Source organism: Triturus cristatus, chromosome 2_1, assembly GCF_964204655.1.
Source record: "Triturus cristatus chromosome 2_1, aTriCri1.1, whole genome shotgun sequence".
Taxonomy (NCBI): Eukaryota; Metazoa; Chordata; class Amphibia; order Caudata; family Salamandridae; genus Triturus; species Triturus cristatus.
Window position 1 is genome coordinate 1,142,876,712 of NC_140581.1, and position 24,058 is coordinate 1,142,900,769.

The 24,058-nt window shown below is 49.0% G+C and overlaps 1 protein-coding gene across 1 annotated transcript in view; it reads left to right on the forward strand.

Moving 5' to 3' along the window:
- The window catches only part of ABRAXAS1 (abraxas 1, BRCA1 A complex subunit), a 210,143-nt gene that overhangs the window by 151,337 nt on the left and 34,748 nt on the right, over positions 1-24,058 (forward strand). Inside the window, exon 8 of the mRNA XM_085636577.1 lies at positions 23,839-23,956. Within this exon, the coding sequence (XP_085492703.1) occupies positions 23,839-23,956 (118 nt within the window). The remainder of the gene's footprint in view (positions 1-23,838; positions 23,957-24,058) is intronic.

Here is a 24,058-nt window from a genome sequence, read left to right on the forward strand (position 1 = left end):
AGAATTCGTTGTAAAGTAATGCGTTGTAGTAGTACTAGCGTTGTAAAAAATGCGTTGTAAAGGTATGCGTTGTAATAGCATGCGTTGTAACGTCATACATCCCCATGATCCACATCTGGATCTGTATGTGGAGATCCCTGAGGTGTTCTATGTAAGGGGTCTTCAATTAACTGTGGGGAAGATGAAGAGGGTTGTGGGACAGGATAAACAGGGCCAGTAGCCATGTCTTGTTTCCTTTTAAAGGGAATCTTATCAGTAGTGTCGTCTGTAGGAAGCTTGTGTTTTGCTGGAGTTTTAGCCAAAATATGTCTAGTATCAGGATTAATACAAATCTTTTTCTGTTTCGGATCCAATTCGGCCTTAAAGACGTCTAAAATTGGTTCTTGAGGCTCGGGAACACTGTCCTTAGATTTTGGTGTCAAAATTGACTTGTCTTTGGTAGTGGACCGTTTCGGCTCCGAAGCGTGTTTGTGTTTTGGGGCGGAGGGTTTCGGCTCCGAAGAATGTTTGTGTTTCGAAGCGGAGGGTATTGCCTCCGAACCAGATGTGTCCCTGACGCCCAATGATTTTGGATCCAAAGGTAATTTTGGTTGACTCGGTCCCAAACCGGAAGCCTTGACGATTTGTTTTGGTGCCGAGCCGAGAGGCGGGGCGTCGGAAACATTGTCTCGGTGCCAACCTTGGCCAGAAGGTAGAGGTGGTGCCGTAGCCTTATAACATGTGGAATAGAATTTAGGGGGCAAGGGGTCTTCGGTGCACATGGCACCCTGTCTCGGAGGCACATCTTCGGACTCCAGATCAATCTCGAGCTCTGATTCGGACTCTGGAACGGAGAGGGCCTCTTCTTCTGCGGCGGATGCTTCAAGCTCTTCTTGGTCAGATTCTTCTCCAAAGAAATCCGGAGTGGGTTGGATGCTTTGTTGCTGCATCTCACGTCGTCGAGCCCGATGATCACGTACAGTCTTCTTGGACTGAACCAACTTACAAGCGTAGCAGTCTTCATCCTTGTGCTCCGGAGAGAGGCACAAGTTACAAACTTGATGTAGGTCGGTGCGAGGGTACTTAGCATGGCACCCCAGACGGAATTGTAATGAGTCCGTGCCATCTGCAGAAGGCTGGACCGACACGTCTAGGCCTGACGGACGCCCACTAGGTTTTTGATCGGAAATGCCGAGTTTGTTTAACGACTCGATACGCGGAGAACATGGAACGCGTATGGAAACAATACTGTCGATGGTAGAGTGGATTGCGCACCGAGGTGAACCCGAAGAACGGTTTTCGAACCGGAGCGCAGAAATACACATCTAAACCCGATGGCTGAAAAAAACAATCTAACAATGCCCATGCGCACTGTCACCAAAAGGAGGAGTCACCTTACCTCATGACTGGAAAGACTTCTTCGAAGAAAAACGACTTGTAAACATTCAGACCTAACACTAGATGGCAGGAGTATGAAAAGCATGCTATCTATAGCACACATGCCTCGAAGACATAGGTCATGTGAGTGTCTGTGTAACTGTGTATCTCCATGTGTGAATGAGTGTGTGTGTGTGTGTGTGTGTGGCTGTATGGGTTAATTATTGGAAGTGTGTGTGGCTGTTTGAGCGAATAAGTGGGTGTGTGAGTTGCTGTGTAGGTAAGTGGCTGTGTGAGTGTCTGTATGGGTGAGTGAGTGGGTATGTGAGAGACTGTATAGATGAGTGAGTGGTTGTGCAAGTTTTTGTATGGGTGTGTCAGTGGCTGTATGAATAAGTGAGTGACTGTATGGGTGAGTGGGTGTATAAGTGGCAGTAAATGGTGAATTAGACAGTGCATGTGTTGCTGAATGGGTAAATGTGCAGGTGCATGAGTGTCTGAATGGGTGAGCGTGAGGGTACATGTGTGGCTGTATGGGTGAGTGAATGGTTTTGTAAGTGGGTGTATGGGCGAGTGAGTGTCTGTATGGGTGAGTGAGTGTGAGAGAGGTTATGTGGTTGTCTCGGTGATTTTTAGGTGGCTGAGTACATGTGTTAGTATCTGTACTGCCGACAATCCTTCACCACCCTCCGCACCCTGACAGCCTCTGCCCCCACACCAGACGCCAGCACCCTGAAGCCCTGAGGTGCATCCTTCTCAATGTGCGCTCCTTGCACACACACGTTGTGGAGATCTGGGACCTCCTCGACATCCTCTCGCCAAAGGTCTCCTTTACAAGAACCTGCACGAACCCCACCTCTGCCCCAGACATCGCCACTGCTATCCCCGAAGAATACAAGATACAGAGGAAGGACCGCGCCAACCACCCAGTAGGAGGACTCGCCATCGCACACAAGAGCTCCCTCTGACTCACCACCTCCAGCACGAACAACTCCCTGCCCATCGCTGAACACCTCCATTTCCAGATCCAGACCAGCCCCAGAATGACCCTATGAGGCACCCTCGCCTACAGACCTCACGGACCTCGAACTGTGTTCACCACCATCATCACCGACCTCATTGCGCCCCATGCTATCGCCACCACAGACTACATACTCATCGGAGAGCTCAACTTCCACCTCGACAGCCTTAATGATCCCAACTCCGCCACCGTCCTGGACAACCTTGACAACCTCGGACTGAAACAGCTCGTCACCACCCGTACCCACAAGGCAGGACATTCCCGCAACCCCATCTTTGCAGGAGATAACAACATCCACTTCAGCCACATCACACAACAGCCCTTGATCGACCACCACTGTATACACTTCCACGTCGACAAACCCACCGCCCCTAAACCTGCACACCGCCCTCTGCGAAAGAACTTGAGCAAGGCCACCGAGGATCACCTCAACTCCACCCTCAACCGCGAAGCTCCCTCAACCTCGACCGACGCCAACTCCGAATCCAAATAACTTCACAGATGAATCACCAACTGCACAGATGAGCTTGCCCCCTCCGCAACCCTAACAAATAGCGGCCCAGGAAGGCCACCTGGTTCACCACCGACCTGAAAGAAACCATACGCACCTGCAGACTTCTCGAGAAGAATTGGAGAAACAGCAAAACTCCGGAAGACCGCTCCACATACAAGAACGCCATGACAGAATACCACCAACTCATCAGATCCACCAAGAGGACTTTCAACCGAAACAAAATCCACGCCAATGCCAGCAACTTTAAAGAACTCTTAAACATCATTCAGGAATTCACCAAGCCCCCCAGCGAAACCACGGTCGTCACACCCTCCCAGGACCTCTGCAACAAACTAGGCTCCTACTTACACTGGAAATTAGGATCCCTCTAGGACTTCAACTAACAGAACACGGACACTGAACCCACTCCTATCCCCAGCAACACAGCCAGCCTACCATCTACTCCTGGACCCCAGTCACCACCGAAGATACCGCATCGACCATGAAAGGCATTCACTCAGGTGCCCCCAAAGACCCCTGCCCTCTGCACAGCTTCCACAGAGCTGCCGCCGCCTTTGCACCGGAGCTATTACGCACCATCAACATCTCCTTCAAAACTGGCACATTCCCCAATGACTGGAAATGCACAGAAGTCAAGCCCCTCCTCGAGAAGCCCTCAGCAGACCGGAAGGACCTCAAGAACTACCAACCCATCTCTCTCTCCCCTTTCGTGGCCAAAGTCACTAAAAAGATCGTCAATGCCCAACTAACGGAATTCATCATAGAGAACTCCATCCTTGACCCCTCCCAATCCGGATTCCACAGCAACCAGAGCACTGAGTCCACCCTACTCACCGCTACAGACAACATCCGCACTTTCCTTGACCAAGGCCACACCGCGACCCTGATCCTGCTCGACCTCTCTGCAGCCTTCGACACCGTCTCCCGCCGCACTCTCACCACCAGAATCCGCATACAGGGAACCACCCTCAACTGGCTATCGGCAGAACCCAAAGAATCAGACTTCCACCCTTTCTCTCTGAATCCACAGAGATCAGCTGCGGAGTACCCCAAGGATTGTCGCTCAGCCCTACACTCTTCAACATCTACATGGCCCCCCTCGCCGCCATCATCAGACAGCACGAACTCAGCATAGTATCCTACGCTGACGACACCCAGCTCATCCTCTCCCTCACTATGGCCCCCTCACCATCAGACTCAGCTTCCAGGAAGGAATGAAGGATGTTGCATCATGGATGAGCAGCAGCTGCCTGAAGCTCAACTCGGAGAAGACAGACGTCCTCGTCCTCGGACCCTCTCCCTCTGCGTGGGACAATACCTGGTGGCCCATCGCCCTCGGCAGCCCCCCCACCCCCATTAGCCACACCCGGAACCTCAGCATCATAATCGATTACTCCCTCTCCATGACCCGACAGATCAACACCATTGCCTCCACCTGCTTCAACACCCTCCACATCCTTCGCAAGACCTTCAAATGGATCCCCCCAAATCAAGAAAGACTGTCACCCATGCACTCATAACCAGCAGATTGGACTACGGAAACACCCTCTATGCCGGAATCAACAAATCTCTGCTTTGCAACCTCTAGAGCATACAGAACACCTCAGCCAGACTCGTCCTCGGCATTCCTCGACAGGAACACATCACCCAATACCAGCACCTCCACTGGCTCCCTGTCGAGAAGAGAGTAACCTTCAAGATACTCACCCACATTTACAAAGGCCTCCACAACACTGGACCCCACTATCTCAACAAAAGAATCGCCTTCCACGCATCCAAGGGAAACCTCTGATCCACCACCGTCGCAGAAACCCCACGCATCTGCAGAGCCAAAATGGGTGCAAGAGCCTTCTCCTACATCGCGGCAAAGACCTGGAATGAGCTCCCAATCAACATCAGACACGTCCCCACTCTTCACTTCTTCAGGAAGACCCTAAAGACCTGGATCTTTGACTGACCGGAGCTGCCCGCCCCTGTGCCTTGAGACCCTTACGGGTTAGTAGCGCGCTTCACAATTCCCTGATTGATTGATTGATTTGAATACTTGAGTAGGTGTGTGAGTATCTGTATGGGTAAGTGCCTGGTTGTGTGAGTACCTGTACGAGTGAGTGGGTGTGTGAGTTGCTCTATGCATGAGTTGGTGCATGAGTATTTGTAAGGGTTTGTGAATGGGTAAGTGAATGGTTGCGTGAGTGGGTATATGAGATGTGCATGGGTGTATGAGTGGTTCTGTGGATGATGTCATCATTGATGTCTTTGAGATGTCATCAGTGATGTCACTGACCATGTCATGAGTGATGTAATATGTGAGTACATAAGCAGTGCCTTGCGGGGGCATAAGTTATAGTTAGCTCAGGTAACTATAACTTCTGAATTACTATGGTTTTGTGCAAGTGCAATCTAAGCCTAACAATAACGTCCCTGTCACATTTGTTTTTTTCTGTGAATTTCTAATTTTTAAAATGTTTTTTCCTAACTGTAACCTTTGAGAGTGAGTGCATGAGTGTCTCTGTGTGAGTGGGTGCGTAAGTGTCTGAGTTGTTCTGGGAGTGGGTGCATAAGTGCCTGAGTGGGTTCTGCTCGTTTTCTGCCTTTTTTTCTGCTCACTTATGACCTATATTTTTCCCCTTTCTGCTAGGCCTGGACAGAGCTCACAGAGCTTCACGTCGCAGAATCCCACGGAGTTACAGAAAAACTCTGCCAAGGTCCGCTGAGTTCCATTAGCGGGCGGATTATTGCTCCTCCAACCCTAATTAAGTTCCCTTGGTTGCTGGGAGTAGTTAGGGGCCAAGGACCCCTCCTGTTACCACCAGTCCCCCACAGCAAGACTGCTGAGACCTAGTCTGAGGCCCCGTCCCCTTTCTCAACCACTAGGCAAACGGCCTTCTGGTGCAACACTGGTTGCGGGATGAAATCACCTTCGCTGCTGAGGGTCGTTGTGGGCCTCTTTCTGCTAGTTTATGACTACTATATTGGCTCTTTCTGCTAGTTTCTCACCTTTACTTTGCCTTACTGCTTGTTGCTGATCTCTATTTTGCTCTTTCTGCTTATTTCCCACTTTATTTTGCCTCTTGCTGCTTGTTTCTGTCCTTTAATTTACCTCTTTCTGCTTGTTTCTGATTTCGATTTTGCCTTTTTCTGCTAGTTTTCATCCTTTATTTTGGCTCTTTTTTCTAAATTCTGATCTTTATTTTGCCTCTTTCTGCTCGTTTCACACCTTTAGTTTGCCTTTCTGCTAATTTCTGACCTTTTATTCTGCCTCTTACTGCTCAATTCACACCTTTATTCTGCCTCTTTCTGCTTGTTTCTCATCTTTACCATGCCTCTTTCTGCTTGTTTCTAACCTTTATTCTGCCTCTTTCTGCTCGTTTCTCACCTTTATTTAGCCTCTTTCTGCTAGTTTCTGACCTCTATTCTGGCTCTTTCTGCTCAATTCACACCTTTATTCTGCCTCTTTCTGCTTGTTTCTCATCTTTACCATGCCTCTTTCTGCTTGTTTCTAACCTTTATTCTGCCTCTTTCTGCTCGTTTCTCACCTTTATTTAGCCTCTTGCTCCTCATTTCTGACCTCTAATCTGCATCTTTCTGCTTGTTTCGCACCTTTGTTAATGCCTCTTTCGGCTTGTTGCTGACCTTTATTCTGCCTCTTTCTGACCTGTATTCTGCCTCTTTCTGCTAGTTTCTCTCCTTTATTTTGCCTCTTTCTTCTAGTTTCTCACCTTTATTCAGCCTCTTGCTACTAGTTTCTCATCTTTGTTCTGCCTCTTTCCTCCTCTTTTCCCCCAGGACCGTGGGGGAGCCTCAAAGCCCCCGCATTTCTAGCTGGCTCCCCGCCTCCTGTGGAAGCTGGCATTGCTCTCACAGACAGGAAGCTGCGAAACATGCAGCTCCTTATGAGAGCAATCCTTTAGTCTGTTTCCCTACCTGCTTCACAGCGGGCAGGTAAACAGACAAAAACTCTGCTCTCCACAAGCGGGATCGGTTTCACAGCTCTTGCTTTTTGAGAGCAGAGCTCGTGTTTGCTCCGGCTTGTTGTAAGCTGTCAAAGCTCCTGCCAAGTCAAAGCAAATAGCTATGTCTTGGGGGTGGGAACTCCGGGACATAGCAGGAGCAATCCCAGGTGAGTGCTGTTCCCCAGGACCAATATTGGCTCCAGTAGGGGGGCTGCATGGCCTTCCCTCTCTTTGATCAGCTCGGGACAGCCCCGGTGAGGTGGTGGTCCCTGGGGCTATATATGGCCCGGGAGGGGAGGCCACCAGGCCCTCTATTTCTTATGTGATTTAGCCCTGGGGAGGTGGTCACAGAGGCAGGGGAATCCACATGGCCCCCTCATTCCTTTTATATTTAGCCCTGGGCAGGTGGTGGTCCGTGGGACTTCTAGGAAGCCCAGGAGGGGGGGTCCATACGCCCCCCTCCTTCTATAAAAGTAAAGCCCTTGGGTAGTGGAGGTCCCCAGGGCTTCAACAAAGCCCAGGAAGGGGAGGGGGTCTGCGCAGCCACCACCATTTATCAAGATAAAGCCCTGGGGAGGTGGTAGTCCTCGGGCTCAAAGAACCTTATGAGGGGGGCCCCATGCACCCCACCCCTTTTAAAAACAATGCCCCCGGGACCTGGCCCACCTGGGGCTCATTTCAAAACAAGCACGGGATGCTGCCCATTGTTTTTTTTCTCTCAGTATTGCTGCGAATCCACGGTTCCACCTGCAAATTCATGGCAAGGTGGGACCCCACCACCACATCTAGGGGTGCTCCCCTTTTTTTTCTATTTTAATGGGTTTTTTTGTTGCACTCGGCCCAAGCCGAGTCCCAAGATTGCTGCCAACACTTCCTGGTTGAAGTGTTGGCAGCCAATCACATTACAGCACAAGACTGTTAGATCCGCGCCTTTATTTGGTTTCTGTTATCATGTCAAACTACTAAACAAATTCACACCAAAGTACCAAAAGGCACTGCTCTGGACCAAGATCTACCTTTCTGACAAATTTGGTGTCATTCTGTCTAGGTTCAAATGGGGGACCCATGAATCTGGTAAGGACAATATTTAGATTCCATACCGGACATGGTGGAGCTCTGGGTGGAATTATTACTTTAAGTCCTTCCATAAATGCTTTGATAGTGGGTACTCTAAACAAAGACAAGTGTTGTCTGTTTTGGAGATAAGCTGCTATTGCAGTGAGATGTAGTCTTATGGATGTATATGCTAGGTTACATTGTTGTAGGTGCAAGAGATAACAGATAATGTTTTGAATAGAAGCATCTAGTGCATTGATTTTGTTATTTGTACTGTAAATTACAAATAGTTTCCACTTTGCGGCGTAGCTTGCTCTGGTGGTAGGACGTCTAGCCTCTTTAATGTTGTTCATACAGTCTGGCGAGAGATTGAGGTAGCCAAACTCTAAGACTTCAGGTGCGAGATCGCAAGGTTTGAGTTGACTGGGATCTGGATGCCTTATCTCTCCATGGCTCTGAGTGAGAAGCTTGGGTGAGAGGCATAGCTTTTGATAAGGAACTACGGATAGTTCCAAGATGGTTGTGAACCATGGTTGTCGTGCCCATGTTGGAGCAACCAGGATCATTGTGAGGGAATGCTGTTTGAGTTTCCAAACCACTAACGGAATGAGCGGGAGAGGCGGAAAAAGCGTAAGCAAATTTGCCTGACCAGTTCATCCATGGCGCATTGTCTTTGGACAATGGGTGTGGATACCTGGGCGCGAAGCTTGGGCATTTTGTGTTTTGGTGTGTGGTGAACAGATCTATTTCTGGGTGGCCCCACATGTGAAAGAATGGAAGAAGAACTTGAGGATGAAGTTCCCATTCGTGAATCTGCTGTCTTTGACGACTGAGCAGATCTGCAATATGATTGTGTACTCCTGGGAGGTGTTCTGCAAGGAGATATATGTTTTGCAGAATGGCCCATCTCCATATGCTTTGAGCTAGGTGTGAAAGCTGTAGAGAGTGTGTGTCCCCCCTGTTTCTGTATGTAGTACATTGTTGTCATGTTGTCTGTATGGACCAGGACAGCTTTGCCTACCAGATGGAGTTGAAAAGGATTTTAATGCCAGAAGAATTGCCAGTAATTCCAGGTAATGTATGTGGAATTGTTTTTGTTGAGGGGTCCATATGCCCTGAATGGTATAGTTTTGAAGATGAGCTCCCCAGCCGGTGAGCGATGTGTCTGCTGTTAGCACTAACTGTGGAAAAGGTCGAGGAACGGCCGCCCTTTGGAAAGGTTTTGTGTGTTCCACGACTACAAAGAGCGATGTGTGCGGCTGTCCACCAACACCAGATCTGTTAGCTGACCTTGAGCCTGGTTCCACTGACGTACTAAACACTCTTGTAAGGGACGCATTTGGAGTCTTGCATAAGGGACGATGAGAATGCAAGAGACTATCCCGATTAACTGCATGAACACTAAAGCTGGTAATGAGTGTTGAGGCTGAAATTGTGATATTGGAGCTTGCATGTTGCGTATCCTGAGTGAGTTGGGGGTATGCTAAAGCTTTTGAAGTGTTTATTGTAGCTCCTAGATATTGTTGTGTGCTGGACGGTTGGAGGTTGGACTTGGTGCGGTTCACCGTGAAGCTCAAGTCGTAAAGCAGCTGGATTGTTTTGTGTGTGTGTTGCACACAGCTGTTGTGTGACTTAGCTTTTATGAAACAGTTGTCAAGATAAGGGAACACATGAATATGTTGTCTTCGTAAGTGAGCTGCCACTACTGCGAGGCACTTTGTGAAGACTCTGGGTGCTGAAGGTCAACCCGAACTGGAGGACTTTGAACTGGTTGTGTTGACCGTCTACCACGAACCTGAGATATTTCCTGTGAGCGGGGTGAAAGCGAATATGAAAGTAGGCATCCTTTAAATCCAGAGTGGAGAGAAAGTCGCCTTGTTGAAGCAGTGGTAGCACCTGTTGGAGAGTGCCCATGTAGAAGTGGTCAGTCTGAATGTAAAGGTATAATGGTCTGAGGTCTGTACAAACTGTCACTGGCCCCTCCCGCACATTATGGCCCTTCCTAGTAACTATTCTCTTAAGCAGTCAGGTGGTAGCTGCCCCTATTAAATATCTGCTCTTAAATGCAAGGTCTTTGATTGAACACAGTACGGAATGCTGCCTTTTAATTGAAGAACATAATATCATGATGGCATTTATAACGGAGGCATGGACGGATAATACCTCAGAACCCGACATCGTCAAAGCCTCGCCCACTGACTTTATGTGCCACATGTTGGACAGACCTTCAAGAAGGGGTGGAGGGCTGGCAGATATCTATCACAACAGCCTTGAGCCCACATTCCCGATAGCTTCTAATCCATCATGTGAAGCCCTGTCACTTAGCATGCGACTCTCCCCTCAAGATATATTCAAAGCTATGCTTATCTACCGCCCCGCAGGCCCCAGAGGTGCTGTCCTTGACTATTGGCACTCTTTTGGAGGAGGGGCTGTGTGCGAACTCCTTCACTATCATGGGGGACTTCAATTTTTATCTGGAGGATCCTTCAGATCTGGACAATATGAGATTGAAGCAAATAATGAGCGGAGGGGAACTCGGGCAACGGGTAGATGGCCCTACACATGTTGTGGGGCATACCTTGGATGGCATATTTTCTAACAATACCAGCCTCTCTCTGTCGGAAATATTGCCACTCCCTTGGACGGATCATGCCGCCATCATTTTTACTCTTTCACAGACGCCACACAACCGATTTAAATCTAAGCCCAAGGAGTTACACGGGCTTGGAAAAACATCGATAACACTGATATGGGTAATTTTCTGAAATTAACTACCCCAAATCTCCCAACTAGTGTGGATAAGGCCACGGCGGCTTACTCGAAATGGATTGAGACCGCATGCGGCAAATTTGCCCCGGCTAAATTGTATACCCCTTAGCGAGCCCAGCACTCAGCACCTTGGTTCTCCGCGAACCTGCAAAAGCACAAAACGGACTGCAAGAGGCTGGAGAGCGCATGGAGGAAAGGGTACAATAATAGAAACAAAGAAGCTTATAAAGAAAGCCTCACTATCTATAAAAAGTTACTCCTAAAAACAAAAAAAGCATATTTCGCGAAGCAGATAAGAGACCAAATCCTCCTCTAGAGAATTGTTTATAACTATCACTAACCTTACGAACCCCGCTAAATCGAATATTCACAGTAGTCCAGCACAGTGTGAATCGTTAACTTCCACCTTGTTAAGAAAGAAGGAGGCTATCTACTCATCCTTCATCAACCCTCAAGGAGAGGTGGGTGATGTGGCAGCCAGCACTATGGCGGTGGCCATAATCTTTTCACATACGTTAGAGGGTTTTAAACCACTTGAGACTCAGGAGGTAATTAAACTTTTGTTGGCGTCTCGGTCCAGGTCTCCCCTGGACCCTTGTCCAGTGTCGGTGATCAAAAGCATCCCAGAGGTCATCGCTTCCACTGTTTAACACCATCATTGTGTCAGGTCAATGCCCTAACACCTGGAAATTAGCCTCAATACTTCCGCTGATTAAAAAAACGAATCTGGACAAAAATGATCCTAACAACTACAGACCCATATCACAACTTCCGCTGCTGGCTAAAATGATAGAGAAGGTCATCAATGTGCAACTTAGCACGTTGTTTCTGAGCACCAACGCGCTTGATCCCACACAGTACGGCTATCGTGCAGGACACAGCACGGAGCTAGCTCTTATTAAAGTCATTGAGGAGGTTAGAGAAGCAGTGGATCATGGAGGTGTGGCGATACTGTTTATGTTAGACCTGTCAGCGGCATTCGATACGGTCCATCACAATGTTTTGATGGACCGATTATCGATTGCGGGGGTTCAGGGCAGGGCCTGGAGCCTCCTGAAATCATTCCTGGCCGATAGAACACAAACGGTGGATCTGGGAAGGGATAGATCTAAGCCTTTTTCCCTCCCGTGCGGGGTGCCTCAGGGGTACTCCCTCAGCCCCACGCTTTGCAATATATATGTCAGTCGGCTGGCAGCATTGATAAGATCCTTCAGGCTTCAACTAACATCCTATGCGGACGACACACAAATTGTGCTGCCCTTACAACGAGGTAAAGAAGCGGAAATGGCTTCAAGATGCCATGACTGCCTGAAAGACATATCTGGCTGGATGGCCTCCAATTGCCTGAAACTTAATGCAGACAAACCGAGGTCATTATATTTGGGATTAACCCCAACCTCTGGACACTGGACCTGTGGCCTGAAGAAATGGGCAAGCCTCCAGCTCCCATGGCTAAAGCCAAGAACCTGGGAGTGATTATGGACAATAAACTTGCCTTTGGAGATCAGGACAGCGGAGTTGTTTCTACGAGCTTTTTCCTCCTTAGAATCCTGAGGAAAATAACAATTTTCCTACCAGAGCACAGCTTTAGGACAGCAGTCTCAGCCCTCATTTTGTCACGGCTGGATTATTGTAACAGTCTGTACCTGAACATTAAAAAAAAAAATCTGTACAGACTCCAGCTAGTGCAAAATGCGGCGGCTAGGCTGCTAACTGGCACACCAAGGTTTGTCTCAGTCAGATATGGACTTCGTCAACTGCATTGGCTCCCAGTAACAAAACGTGCACAATTCAAAGCACTGTATATGGTTTTTAAGTCTTTGATGCGCAGTGGTCCTGAATATCTGAGCAGACGCTTCAAATGATATGTCCCCAGAAGAGTGGTGCGCTCCTCGGAAGGAAAACAAGTGATTGTTCCCCGAGTGAAAAAATCCAACTGGGGCGTCAGCAGCTTTTCCTTCTGTGCCGCGAAAGCCTGGAACAACTTGCCAGTGCATCTTAGGAATGCTACTGAGCTCCTTTCTTTTAGGAAGGGGCTGAAGACATGACTCTTCTCTGAATAAGCCACTATACCCATGGAACCAGTGAAACAGTGCTCAGCGCCGGGACACCTTTGGGTATAAGCACGCTTTAAAAGCTCTAATAACATAACATAACAGGTCCAAATTTGGCCTGAGAGAGCCATCCTTTTTTGGAATTAGAAAATATAGGGAGTAAACCCCTGTGCCTTGATGAGGCAAAGGGACTGATTCTGTTGCATATTTTTGTAACAGAGAGAGAACCTCTTGTTTTAGAAGAGTCAGATGTTCCGAGGACATTGGACGTTGTCTGGAAGGGATGTTTGGGAAAGTGGAGATGAGTTCCAGGCAATAACCATACTGGATAATTTGTCTTGCCCACCTGTCTGTTCTGATGGAATTCCAGACAGGTAGGAACTGTGAGAGACATCCCTCGACAGGAGTGGAATGATCGGGGGGAAGTGAAGGGAAGTCACTGCTTGGTGGTAGGGGAGCTGCGTGTGTTGTTACCACGGCCTCTTCCCTTATTGTTGTTACCCCTGTATCCTCCTCGAAAATATCCTCTGGAGGAGGTAGTTTGATTGGGACTTTTATATGATGAAGAGGGATGTTCTGAGCCAGTAGTTTTGGAGCCAGCCCTTTAAAAGGAGTGACGAAAAGAGCTTCTAGGGGAAGACAATTGCAAGGCCCCCATGGACTTGGCAGTTTCAGTATCCTTTTTCATCTTTTCTAAAGATGTATCGACAGTGGGCCCAGAAAGGCTGTTTAAGAATAATAGATTGCACCTCTTGCTTGAATCTGGTTATCGGCAGCCAAGCATGCCTACGTAGTAAAACGCTGGTATTAATAGCGCAAGATGCTGTATCAGCCGCATCGAGGACACATTTTATAGATGTGTTGGTTATTAGTTTACCCTCCTGCATAAGGTCATTAGCTTTGTTTTTATATTGCTCAGGAAGATGTTGCATAAGCTTTTCAAGCTCATCATAGTGAGCTCTGTCATATCTGGCTAACAAAGCTTGGACGTTGGCAATCCGCCAATGATTTCCAGCCTGTGACGCAATTAGTTTGCCAGATGCGTCTATGAGTTTTGATTCCTTATCAGGAGGAGGGGCGTCGCCTGTGCTCTGTGAATTAGCCCTCTTGCGTGCATTACACACTACAAGAGAATCTAAAGGGACCTGACCTCTGATGTACACTGGGTCATTGGGAGCTGCATTATATTTTTTGTCCACCCTAGAGTTGAAGATCCTGGCTCTGACAGGGTCTTTAAACAATTCTGGCGCATGTTTTAGCATGCCTTTTAGCATTGGCAGGGTGTGTGTAGATTTTTGTGAGGGTGCAAATGTTTCTAATAAGAAGTCTTCTTCTAAGGGATCAGAGTGTAATTGCACCCCGTGGTATTGGGCTGCCCTATTAATTAGTTGCGCAAACCCAATATTATCATCTGGTGGTGATGGCCTAGAGGGGTAGAGCTCCGGGTCATTGTGGGGATCTGGATCAGTATTGTAGTCATCTCAAGGGTCTGTATCAAGTGGGATATTATGTGTGTCATCATCCCTATCTAGATCTCCGTTCCCATCCCCATCGGTACAATCATCTTCATCATCCTGTGGTTGAAAATGTATGTTGTGGGGAGTGTGCTTGAGAAATTAACAGATTGGGATCAGCTGGAGAGGGAGGTAGAGAAGTATTAGTGCCCATTTCCTTCCGTTTAATTGGTATTTCAGATTCTTCTGAATGGTCCAGTTTCCTCTTTTTAGGAGGCTTGGCGGTAACATGACCGGTTTCTGGGTCAATGTGGAGTGTTTTTTGCTTTGGATCCGAAAAATCTGGCACAGACTGCTTGGGTACAATGTCCTTTTTCGGCACCGAAGGCTTAAGGTCAGAATGTTCCTTTGACTTTGTCTCTGAAGCTTTCTGCGGGGTCTTGGACTTTGGTGTAGGACTTTGTAGCTCCGAGACCGTTTTCAGCTCCAAAGGTTTTGGTTTAACCTGTTTTGGCTCCTAAGGCTTGTCCGTTGTTTGTTTCGATGCCAAGGGTTTTGGCGTCGAGGTTGTTTTCGGTGCCAACGAAGAAAGGTGTGGCATAGGTTTAGTTTTGGGCTTTGGTGCCGAAGGTGACTTGTCGGCACCGGAATGGAGTTGGTTCGAGCCCGAGCCGGAAGGCTTTCCTTTCGGTTTTATAGCCGGGCCCGAGGGTGGGGCGTCTGAAATGTGTTGCTGGTGTCGACCTGAGCCCGAGAACGGAGGTGTTACCGGAGCCTTTTGTTTGGGATTTGTTAGGAGAGGGTTCTCGGTACTCCCGGACCGTGAGCCGGGGTGACTGTCTGGTCCTCGATGTCGTCAGCCTCTGAGACGTAGATCTCTCCTTAATCAGCTTGTTGTTCTGGATGGACATTAGGATCTGCTCCGAAGATGTCCAGAACCAAGCTGCTTCCGCTGGACATTTTGTGACGTCGAGCCCGATGGACACGGATGGTTTTCTTTGACCTGAAAGATGCACAGGCCTTACAGTTCTTGTTTTCGTGTTCCAGGGAGAGGCAGAGATTACAAACCTCGTGTAAGTCCGTGTGGGAACATAGCACCACACGCGGGGCATTTTTTAAAAGGAGTCCTTTCCATTGACTGCTGGCGTGGTCGGCGCGGAGAGGCCCAAAGGCCCGCGTCGAAGATCTAGGTCGAGGATTTTGTATTTTCCGAAGATGAACATCGAAAGGGAAATGCGATCGAATCAATACCCTCGAGTGTGAGGAATTGCGCGTCGAAGGGGGGTTCGAGAACGACACCGACCCGGAGTGCAGCAAATCACACGGCGGTAAAAAACTATCTGGAGATGGAGTCGATGCCCATGCGCACTATAACCCTAAGGTGGAGTCACCAATCTCGTGACTACAAAGACTTCTTCGGAGACAAAAACAAAGTGCAAACATCCGAGCCAAACACCAAATGGCGATCTATGCAAGTATATACTCTACAGCTCATATGCCTCGAAGAGTCTATTCTTCAGATTTAATACAGCAGCAGCACAAAGACTGAGTAAAACTCTGCAATTTCTTTATTTTTTTTCTGGCAAGCTTTAATGCTTGCATACTTATTATTCCAGCACATTTTACCCCAATTGCATATAATCCTTGTACCACAGTTTTTAGGAGGAGATTTTGTGCCTATGGAGAAAGGGATCCCAATGGCGAAGCACTTCAGTTTATTTTAGAAGAAGATGGGTACTCCAGCTGCTCACCTGATTCATTAAAGAAAGCACTCTTCAGGCTTGTCTTTCCTAATTTATAAAGAGTCATTGCAAATAGTACGAAATTGGATGTAAACAGTATTAGGTGCTTTCTACATATCGTTGAATGCTTGGTCAAATTTCTAGAATGCCCTGAACACTGTATGATTGTTTTCTGAACTTGTCTAAAGCTGATCTCCACAGTAGCAAACGCAAGCTTTGGACAGGTCAAGATAGGCACCCATTGACAGTTATCTAAAAACCAAACCTGGATTTAAGCAACAGAAGGAGGCAGAAGGAAATACATAAAGTTTAACATTTTTCTTTAAAATAGTGTAGAGATGTTTTCATTAAGAAGATTAAAATAGTTTACAATGACGATGCCGAAAGCAATGTAAACTGGCAACACTAGGTGGACATTAAGTATCTGTTCACACTAGCTAGCATACCAAATCAACACAGCGATTTTGAGGATTTCCAACTTGACAATGGGGAGTACTCAAAAAATCATATGCGTGTATAAAGTTTCAGTACTGGAGAATCCACAAAGTATTGTCCAAATATAAACCCACCAAAGATTTCTAGTATTTACTAGACAACTTGGGATTGCCTTTCATATTACTGTTGAAATCGGCACAATATGTAAAGATTTCTGTAACTTGGGTGAGAGAAAGTGTCAATGCTTGATGTTGTAAACCTAATCTCCCACAGGAACCCGACTCCTTTTCCAATCATAAATAACCCAAAGCTTGTCTATGTACCCTTTGCGTTTGCCTTCTTGGTCAGCACCATGCTTTAAAACGGAGTAAACTACACACACTGTTCAAATGAGCTGAACATTTAAGGACTGTAATGTAGAGCCAAATAAAAGTCATGAAAACATTTGTTTAGTTATCAGTGAGCAAAAACACGCCAATGTCAGCAGGCACCCCGGATGCTCACTAACCTCATAGGCCGAATACAGCAGGAGCGATCCACGACGCTAGAGTCCACTCTCCCCAAGAACGGTGCTACTGATGAGGACTCTTAGAAACCCTAAGCAACACCACCCCAGGGGAAAAAGGAGGGGGGAAGGATAACAGGGGACGGGCTGCGGCGACTACACGGAACTTGCTCTCAGGGCACCCACTCCTGTAGAGAGAGAGAAGGACAGGTTGAGTCACCGGTTCCCATACCTCGGGGAATAACACCAGTACAGCAGAGTTGATATCCCCAGCACACACACACACACAGACGGTTGTCCGTGTAGCCCAATCAGTCTCACCCAGAGCTAGGTACTCACGGCTCAGCAGGTATTGGCGAGGAGGTGGAGGGAGTCCGTTCCGGTCGTAGATACCAAGGGAAGGGAGGCGGGGCCGCTCTCCGAGCCTTTCAAACGGCTCCAAGCGCAGTAACAACACACGGAAGGAGCTTACTGGTGATGCGTAGTCCGGGCGCTCTCCGAGCCTTTCAAACGGCTCCAAGCGGAGGAGGGAGAAGGGTCTTGGGGGAGATAGGAAGCTTCCGAGGTGGAGAGAGACTCAAGTCAGGTCTCTAGTCACGGCGGGGTCCACTGGTATAGCGCGCTTCTGTGAAGCCAGAGAGGAAGTGCGGGTCAGGTAGAGCGCACTCGAGCGCTAAGGGCTTCTTTGCCGGAATCAGCGGGGTAAGGTCAGGTCCGGGCTCTAGAAGCAGGGAAGCTCTGGCGATCGGAACCGCGAGGTTCGTGCCTCGCCAAACGCCAGGTGGAACTTGATTGTCAAGCCCCCGGCCTTCCGTGTACGAGGCTTTTGTACTGCCTCCGGAAGTGCGCTCGCGCGTTCGCTAGGGCCGATGGGTATTGTAGTTTCATACCCATCGGCTCCCTGGCGCCGCGCGGAGCGTCACGGTCTTGGATCAATGTCGACGCCTGATAGAACCCCCCGGCAAGGGCCGGCGTCTCGACGGGCCTCCGGGTTTTGCAGGATGAGCCGTGTGGAAGCGTCGTAGCAGCACAGGGCACTGCAGATTGACCAGAGGCTCCCAGGACCTCTCCTCGGGCCCATAACCCTTCCAATCGATCAAGTAGTGTAGTCTACCTCTGATGTACCTGGAATCTAATACCCCTTTAACTTCGTACTCTTCCCCTTCATCTAAAAGTAGGGGCTGTGGTTTAGGGGGTAGTCTCGTGTGAGGGAGGCAGGGTTTGAGCAGAGAGACGTGGAACACCGGGTGTATGTGCCACGCAGGTGGGAGTGTCAATTTCATGGCCACAGGGTTCACTACTTTTATAATAGGGTACGGGCCCACGTACTTTGGTTTCAGGCGGGTGTTCCCCTTGATTCGGAGGTGTTTTGTATCTAACCACACCTTGTCTCCTACTGCATAGGCCGACTCAGGGGTTCTTCTTTTGTTCGCGTAGTGCTTGTCTCGTTCTTGTGCGGTTTCCAGTTGTTTCTTTGCCGTCTGTAATACCTTTTTCAGGTGCGAGTGATGTTCTTGGATTGACGGGTGTTTAGTTTGTGCAGGCCATTCAAAGGGCAACATGTTTGGATGGTATCCTGTTAAACAGAAGAAGGGGGAGCATCCCAGCGATGAGTGCTCGGCATTATTGTAGGCGAATTCCGCCATCCATAGGAGGGTACTCCATTCTTCTTCGTGGAGCAATGTAAACCAGCGGAGGTATTGCTCTAACGTCTGGTTCAGCCTCTCCGTCTTGCCGTCCGTTTGAGGGTGGTAGCTAGTGGCGAGACGGGCGTCCACCTTCATAACTTGACACAAGGCCTTCCAGAATCGTGACGTGAACTGCGTTCCCCTGTCAGTAATGAGAACCGCGGGGATTCCATGGCTCCGTACGATATGTTGTAAGAACTGCTGGGCTAGTTCCGCCGCTGAAGGGAGTTTCTCCATGGCCATGAAATGCCCCATTTTTGTCAAGTGGTCTATGACAACCAGGATGGTAGTCATTCCTCTACTAGGGGGCATGTCCACTATAAAATCCATAGACAGAGTGTGCCACGGAACTGGGGGGATCGGAATAGGTCGGAGCAATCCGCTCGGTCGTTGGTGCTGAGACTTCCCTTGTGTGTATATAGCACATCCCGCTACGTAGGCCGCCGTGTCCGTAGATAATGTAGGCCACCAAAAATGGCGCTTCATTGCCATCGTGGTTTTCAGTACTCCCAGATGACCTCCTAAGGTGGAGTCGTGAACCCATTTCAAGGCTTGTTGCTGTAGGGAAGGAGTTGGCAGATATAAGCGTTCGTCTTGATATAAGAGACGCTGTTTGGAAGACCGGTGTAACGGATCTTCAGCTATCCATCCTACCTCATCGGTTCCTGCGGTTTGGTTTTGCACTTCTTCCACGAAGTTGGGTGTAATGGCGGCCGCCGTCTGCACATCAGGGAATGATGTTGGCTTCAAGATAAGAGGGTTGTCTGTGGTGGACGCGGGGCTCGTAACGAAGGGCTGTTGGGGCCTGGACAGCGCATCAGCCTTTCCGTTCTGTGGCCCGGGACGATATTTGATCACGAAGTCGTAATCAGAGAAAAACAACGACCAGCGTAGTTGTCTGGGTGTCAGGGCTCTGGCGGTTTTTAAGAATAGGAGATTCCGATGGTCCGTATAGATTTCTACGGTGTGTCTTGCGCCGAGCAAATGATGACGCCACTCTTCACACCCTTTTTTTATGGCCAGAAGCTCTTTATCCATTATGCTGTAGTTTACCTCACAGGGAGATAGTTTCTTGGAAAAGAACGCTACGGGGTGCAACTGTCCGGTTTCCGGATGTCTCTGTGATAGAATGCCTCCTATAGCATACTGGGAGGCGTCGGTTTCGACCATAAAGGGACGTGTGGCGTCTGGATGTCGGAGCACCGGGGAGGTGGTGAAGCAGATCTTCAATGTCTGAAAGGCTTGTTCCGCTGCGGTGGTCCACTGGAAGGAGGCACCTTTCCGTAGGAGAAGGGTTAACGGTTGTATAATGCCAGAAAAGTTCTTTATAAAGCGGCGATAAAAATTTGCGAAGCCCAAGAAACTTTGTAGGGATTTCACATTGGTAGGTGATTCCCACTGGGTAATAGCCCGCGTTTTCTTATCGTCCATACACAATCCGTCGGGACCGATGACGTACCCCAAGAAGTCCACCTCAGAAACGTGGAACAAACACTTCTCCAGTTTGGCGAATAGCGCATACTTTTGTAGACGCTCCAGCACCGCCGCCACGTGCTTCACATGTTCTTCTATGGACGCAGAGTACACCAAGATGTCATCGATGTACACGATGCATGATACGTCCAAGAGGCCCCTCAGTACTTCATCCATGAAGTACTGGAACGCGGCGGGGGCGTTGCACAGGCCAAAGGGCATCACCGTATATTCGAACAAGCCGAATTTGGTCCGGAAGGCGGTTTTCCACTCATCGCCGCGTCTTACTCGCACCAAATGGTAGGCTCCCCGGAGGTCCAGTTTGGTGAATATGGTTGCGGTTTTCAGTTGGTCTAGAAGAACAGGGATCAACGGCAAGGGATATCGGTTCTTTATAGTGATCTTGTTGATTGCCTTGTAGTCAATGCAGGCCCGTAAACCGCCTTCTTTCTTCGGAATGAAGAAGATCGGAGAGGAGGCAGGGGAGGAAGACGGGCGTATGAACCCAGAGGAAAGCATGTCGTCGAGATAACTCCGGAGATACAAGGTTTCTGCTTCGGTTAGGGCGTAGATTCTACTACAGGGTATGCTGGCTCCAGCCTCTAGCTCGATGACGCAATCATACTCTCTGTGCAGGGGTAATCTCTTTGCCTCTTGCGTGTCGAAGACAGTCTTATATTGTTCGTATTCCCTTGGTAGCTTGGTGATTGGACTTACCCCTTGTTGATTGCCTGTGCTAACCAGGAACCTCGCGGAACTGCCACCATGAGGCGAGGTCCTGACTTGCTCTGCGGTGCAGTGTTCTTGGCAAAACGACGAATTCAGTCACAGTGCGTGCAGTCCACCTTACCAAGGGATCATGGAGAGTCAGCCACGGCATTCCTAGTATGAGCTTGAAATGGGGTGCGTCGATTAGGTCAAATCGTATCCGTTCGAAGTGGTTCAACCCTATTTGCATGAAGAGGGGCTTCGTGTGAGAACACACGGGACCCGAGGTCAGAGCCGATCCGTCCACTGCCTTCACCTTCTCTGGGGTATCCTTTTGATCGCAGGGTATATGCAAGTCCTTAGCGTATTGTTGATCTATAAAATTACCGGTGGCGCCAGAATCCAATAGGGCGTGGACAACCACAGATATGTCCTGAGGCAAGTTCAGCAAGACGCACACATTCATGTGGGCGACTGAGGGTTGAATCGTGTTCGCTGCAGCCGGGAAGACCTCATCACTTCTAGGCCCCAAACAAGCGGTCCTCATCTTATTTGGGTTCGTCAGTTTCCCAGAACCTCGGACGTGTAATCCAATACGGACACGGTCTTAAGCCCCGGGCTTCCTGCAGTTGCGTTCTTGGCTCGCCTTCTGCAGTCTTTGATGAAGTGGCCTGGTTTACCGCAATACAAGCAGAGTTTCTGAGTTCTCCTTTTCTCTCTTTCTGCTTGACTCAGGGGTCCTCGGATTCCGTCGATCTGCATGGGCTCAATTCCGTCCCCTTGGGATGGTCTGTCCTCCGGAACCATGCGAGGCCGGATGGGTATACAGCTGGTATCGCTGCGATTCTTGTCCCCTTTTCTCTCTTGAAGCCGGTGATCTAACTGGACGGTTAAATCAATCAATTCATCGCAAGTGGCCGGCAGTTGTACCACTTGGGCCAGAACGTCCTTGAGTTCGCTTCGCAACCCTTGGTAGAATAAGGTAATTCTCTTTTCCATCGGCCAGTCCGTTTCAACCAAGAGCCGGTTGAAGGAGGTGATGTAAGTCAGTAGGTCCTGCGACCCTTGTTTCAGGGTAAGGAGTTCTTTATCCAACGACATTTGATGTGCCTTGCGATCAAACAGCCTTCGCATCTCCACACAGAAGGCTGGGAAGTTGTACAGAACAGGATCGTCCCGTTCGATCAGAGGGAAGGACCAGCTAGCCGCGTTGCCTCCTAAATAAGACAGGACAAAGGCAGTTTTTGCCTGGTCATTCGGAAAGACAGTCGGTTTGCACAAGAAATGGAGCCTACATTGGCCCATAAAGATGCCATACTTCTTTGGGTCCCCAAAGAATCGTTCAGGTGGGGCAAGGGGCAGTTGCATGGGCTGAAGGATATGAACCGGGGGAGAACCAGATGAGTGAGATGTAAAGGATGCGTGATGCGGGAAGACCCCGGGGCTTGGTGATCCCCCGCCGGAAGCCTGGGTACCCCCATCCGCTACCTGTGGTTGAGTTTTCACGGGCGGAGGCAGAGTCCAGTCTCTAATATAGGAACCCCCTTTTTTCTCAGCTGGTGGTTGACGGCTACCTCTCTTCTCATGGTGCCCATCTCATTCTTAAGCTCTAGATTCTCCACCCTAACGGCGTCTACTTCTACTCTAAGCGCGTTCAAGGTCTCCAGCATGGAGGCCAGGACGGTAGCGGTATCCATCGCTCAGGCTGTATTGATCCGTGGGCTTGACAATCTGTCAGCAGGCACCCCGGATGCTCACTAACCTTATAGGCCGAATACAGCAGGAGCGATCCACGACGCTAGAGTCCACTCTCCCCAAGAACGGTGCTACTGATGAGGACTCTTAGAAACCCTCGATAAGCAACACCACCCCAGGGGAAAAAGGAGGGGGGAAGGATAACAGGGGACGGGCTGCGGCGACTACACGGAACTTGCTCTCAGGGCACCCACTCCTGTAGAGAGAGAGAAGGACAGGTTGAGTCACCGGTTCCCATACCTCGGGGAATAACACCAGTACAGCAGAGTTGATATCCCCAGCACACACACACACAGACGGTTGTCCGTGTCGCCCAATCAGTCTCACCCAGAGCTAGGTACTCACGGCTCAGCAGGTATTGGCGAGGAGGTGGAGGGAGTCCGTTCCGGTCGTAGATATCAAGGGAAGGGAGGCGGGGCCGCTCTCCGAGCCTTTCAAACGGCTCCAAGCGCAGTAACAACACACGGAAGGAGCTTACTGGTGATGCGTAGTCCGGGCGCTCTCCGAGCCTTTCAAACGGCTTCAAGCGGAGGAGGGAGAAGGGTCTTGGGGGAGATAGGAAGCTTCCGAGGTGGAGAGAGACTCAAGTCAGGTCTCTAGTCACGGCGGAGTCCACTGGTATAGCGCGCTTCTGTGAAGCCAGAGAGGAAGCGCGGGTCAGGTAGAGCGCACTCGAGCGCTAAGGGCTTCTTTGCTGGAATCAGCGGGGTAAGGTCAGGTCCGGGCTCTAGAAGCAGGGAAGCTCTGGCGATCGGAACCGCGAGGTTCGTGCCTCGCCAAACGCCAGGTGGAACTTGATTGTCAAGCCCCCGGCCTTCCGTGTACGAGGCTTTTGTACTGCCTCCGGAAGTGCGCTCGCGCGTTCACTAGGGCCGATGGGTATTGTAGTTTCATACCCATCGGCTCCCTGGCGCCGCGCGGAGCGTCACGGTCTTGGCTCAATGTCGACGCCTGACAGCCAACCAGAATTTAATAGGGTTTAATATAGGCAGGGGTCAGTCAGAATACAGATGTATGCTGTGTTCTCCCCAATAATATTACCTGCCGATACCAATCATAAAACCAACTACATAATCTTAACGTATTGTTCATCAATAGGTTCAACCATTTATTCTATGTTTGCACTCTTGACATCTGTAATAAATAGAAAAACATTGCTGGAATCACCTTCAGCCCTTTCACCTGTGAACTAAAGCAGAACTTTTATTAAACAGCCACTTCCGCTTAAATCAGCTGCAGTTTGAACACAACCACTTCTATCTTAACTTTTGATATTCCTTATTCAAATGCAAAAATATTCTGATCTGTCAATAAAGACACCTTTTAATATTAGGGTCATCCTTTGTTTCTTGCAGAAGACATGTATAAAGGTGGAAGCAAGTGAGAGATCCGTGGAGCGCCTGCTACTTGATATAAAGAAGCTTAAACAGGAAATAGCAGAAAAGAAAAAAGTGCATGCATCACAGACATCAGGTAATGGCAAACACATCCTCTAATAGAAATAAACGATGTGACATGGAATATCGAGCAAAGTACTATTGTATCTTAACATAATAGACCAAATAATTAAGGACA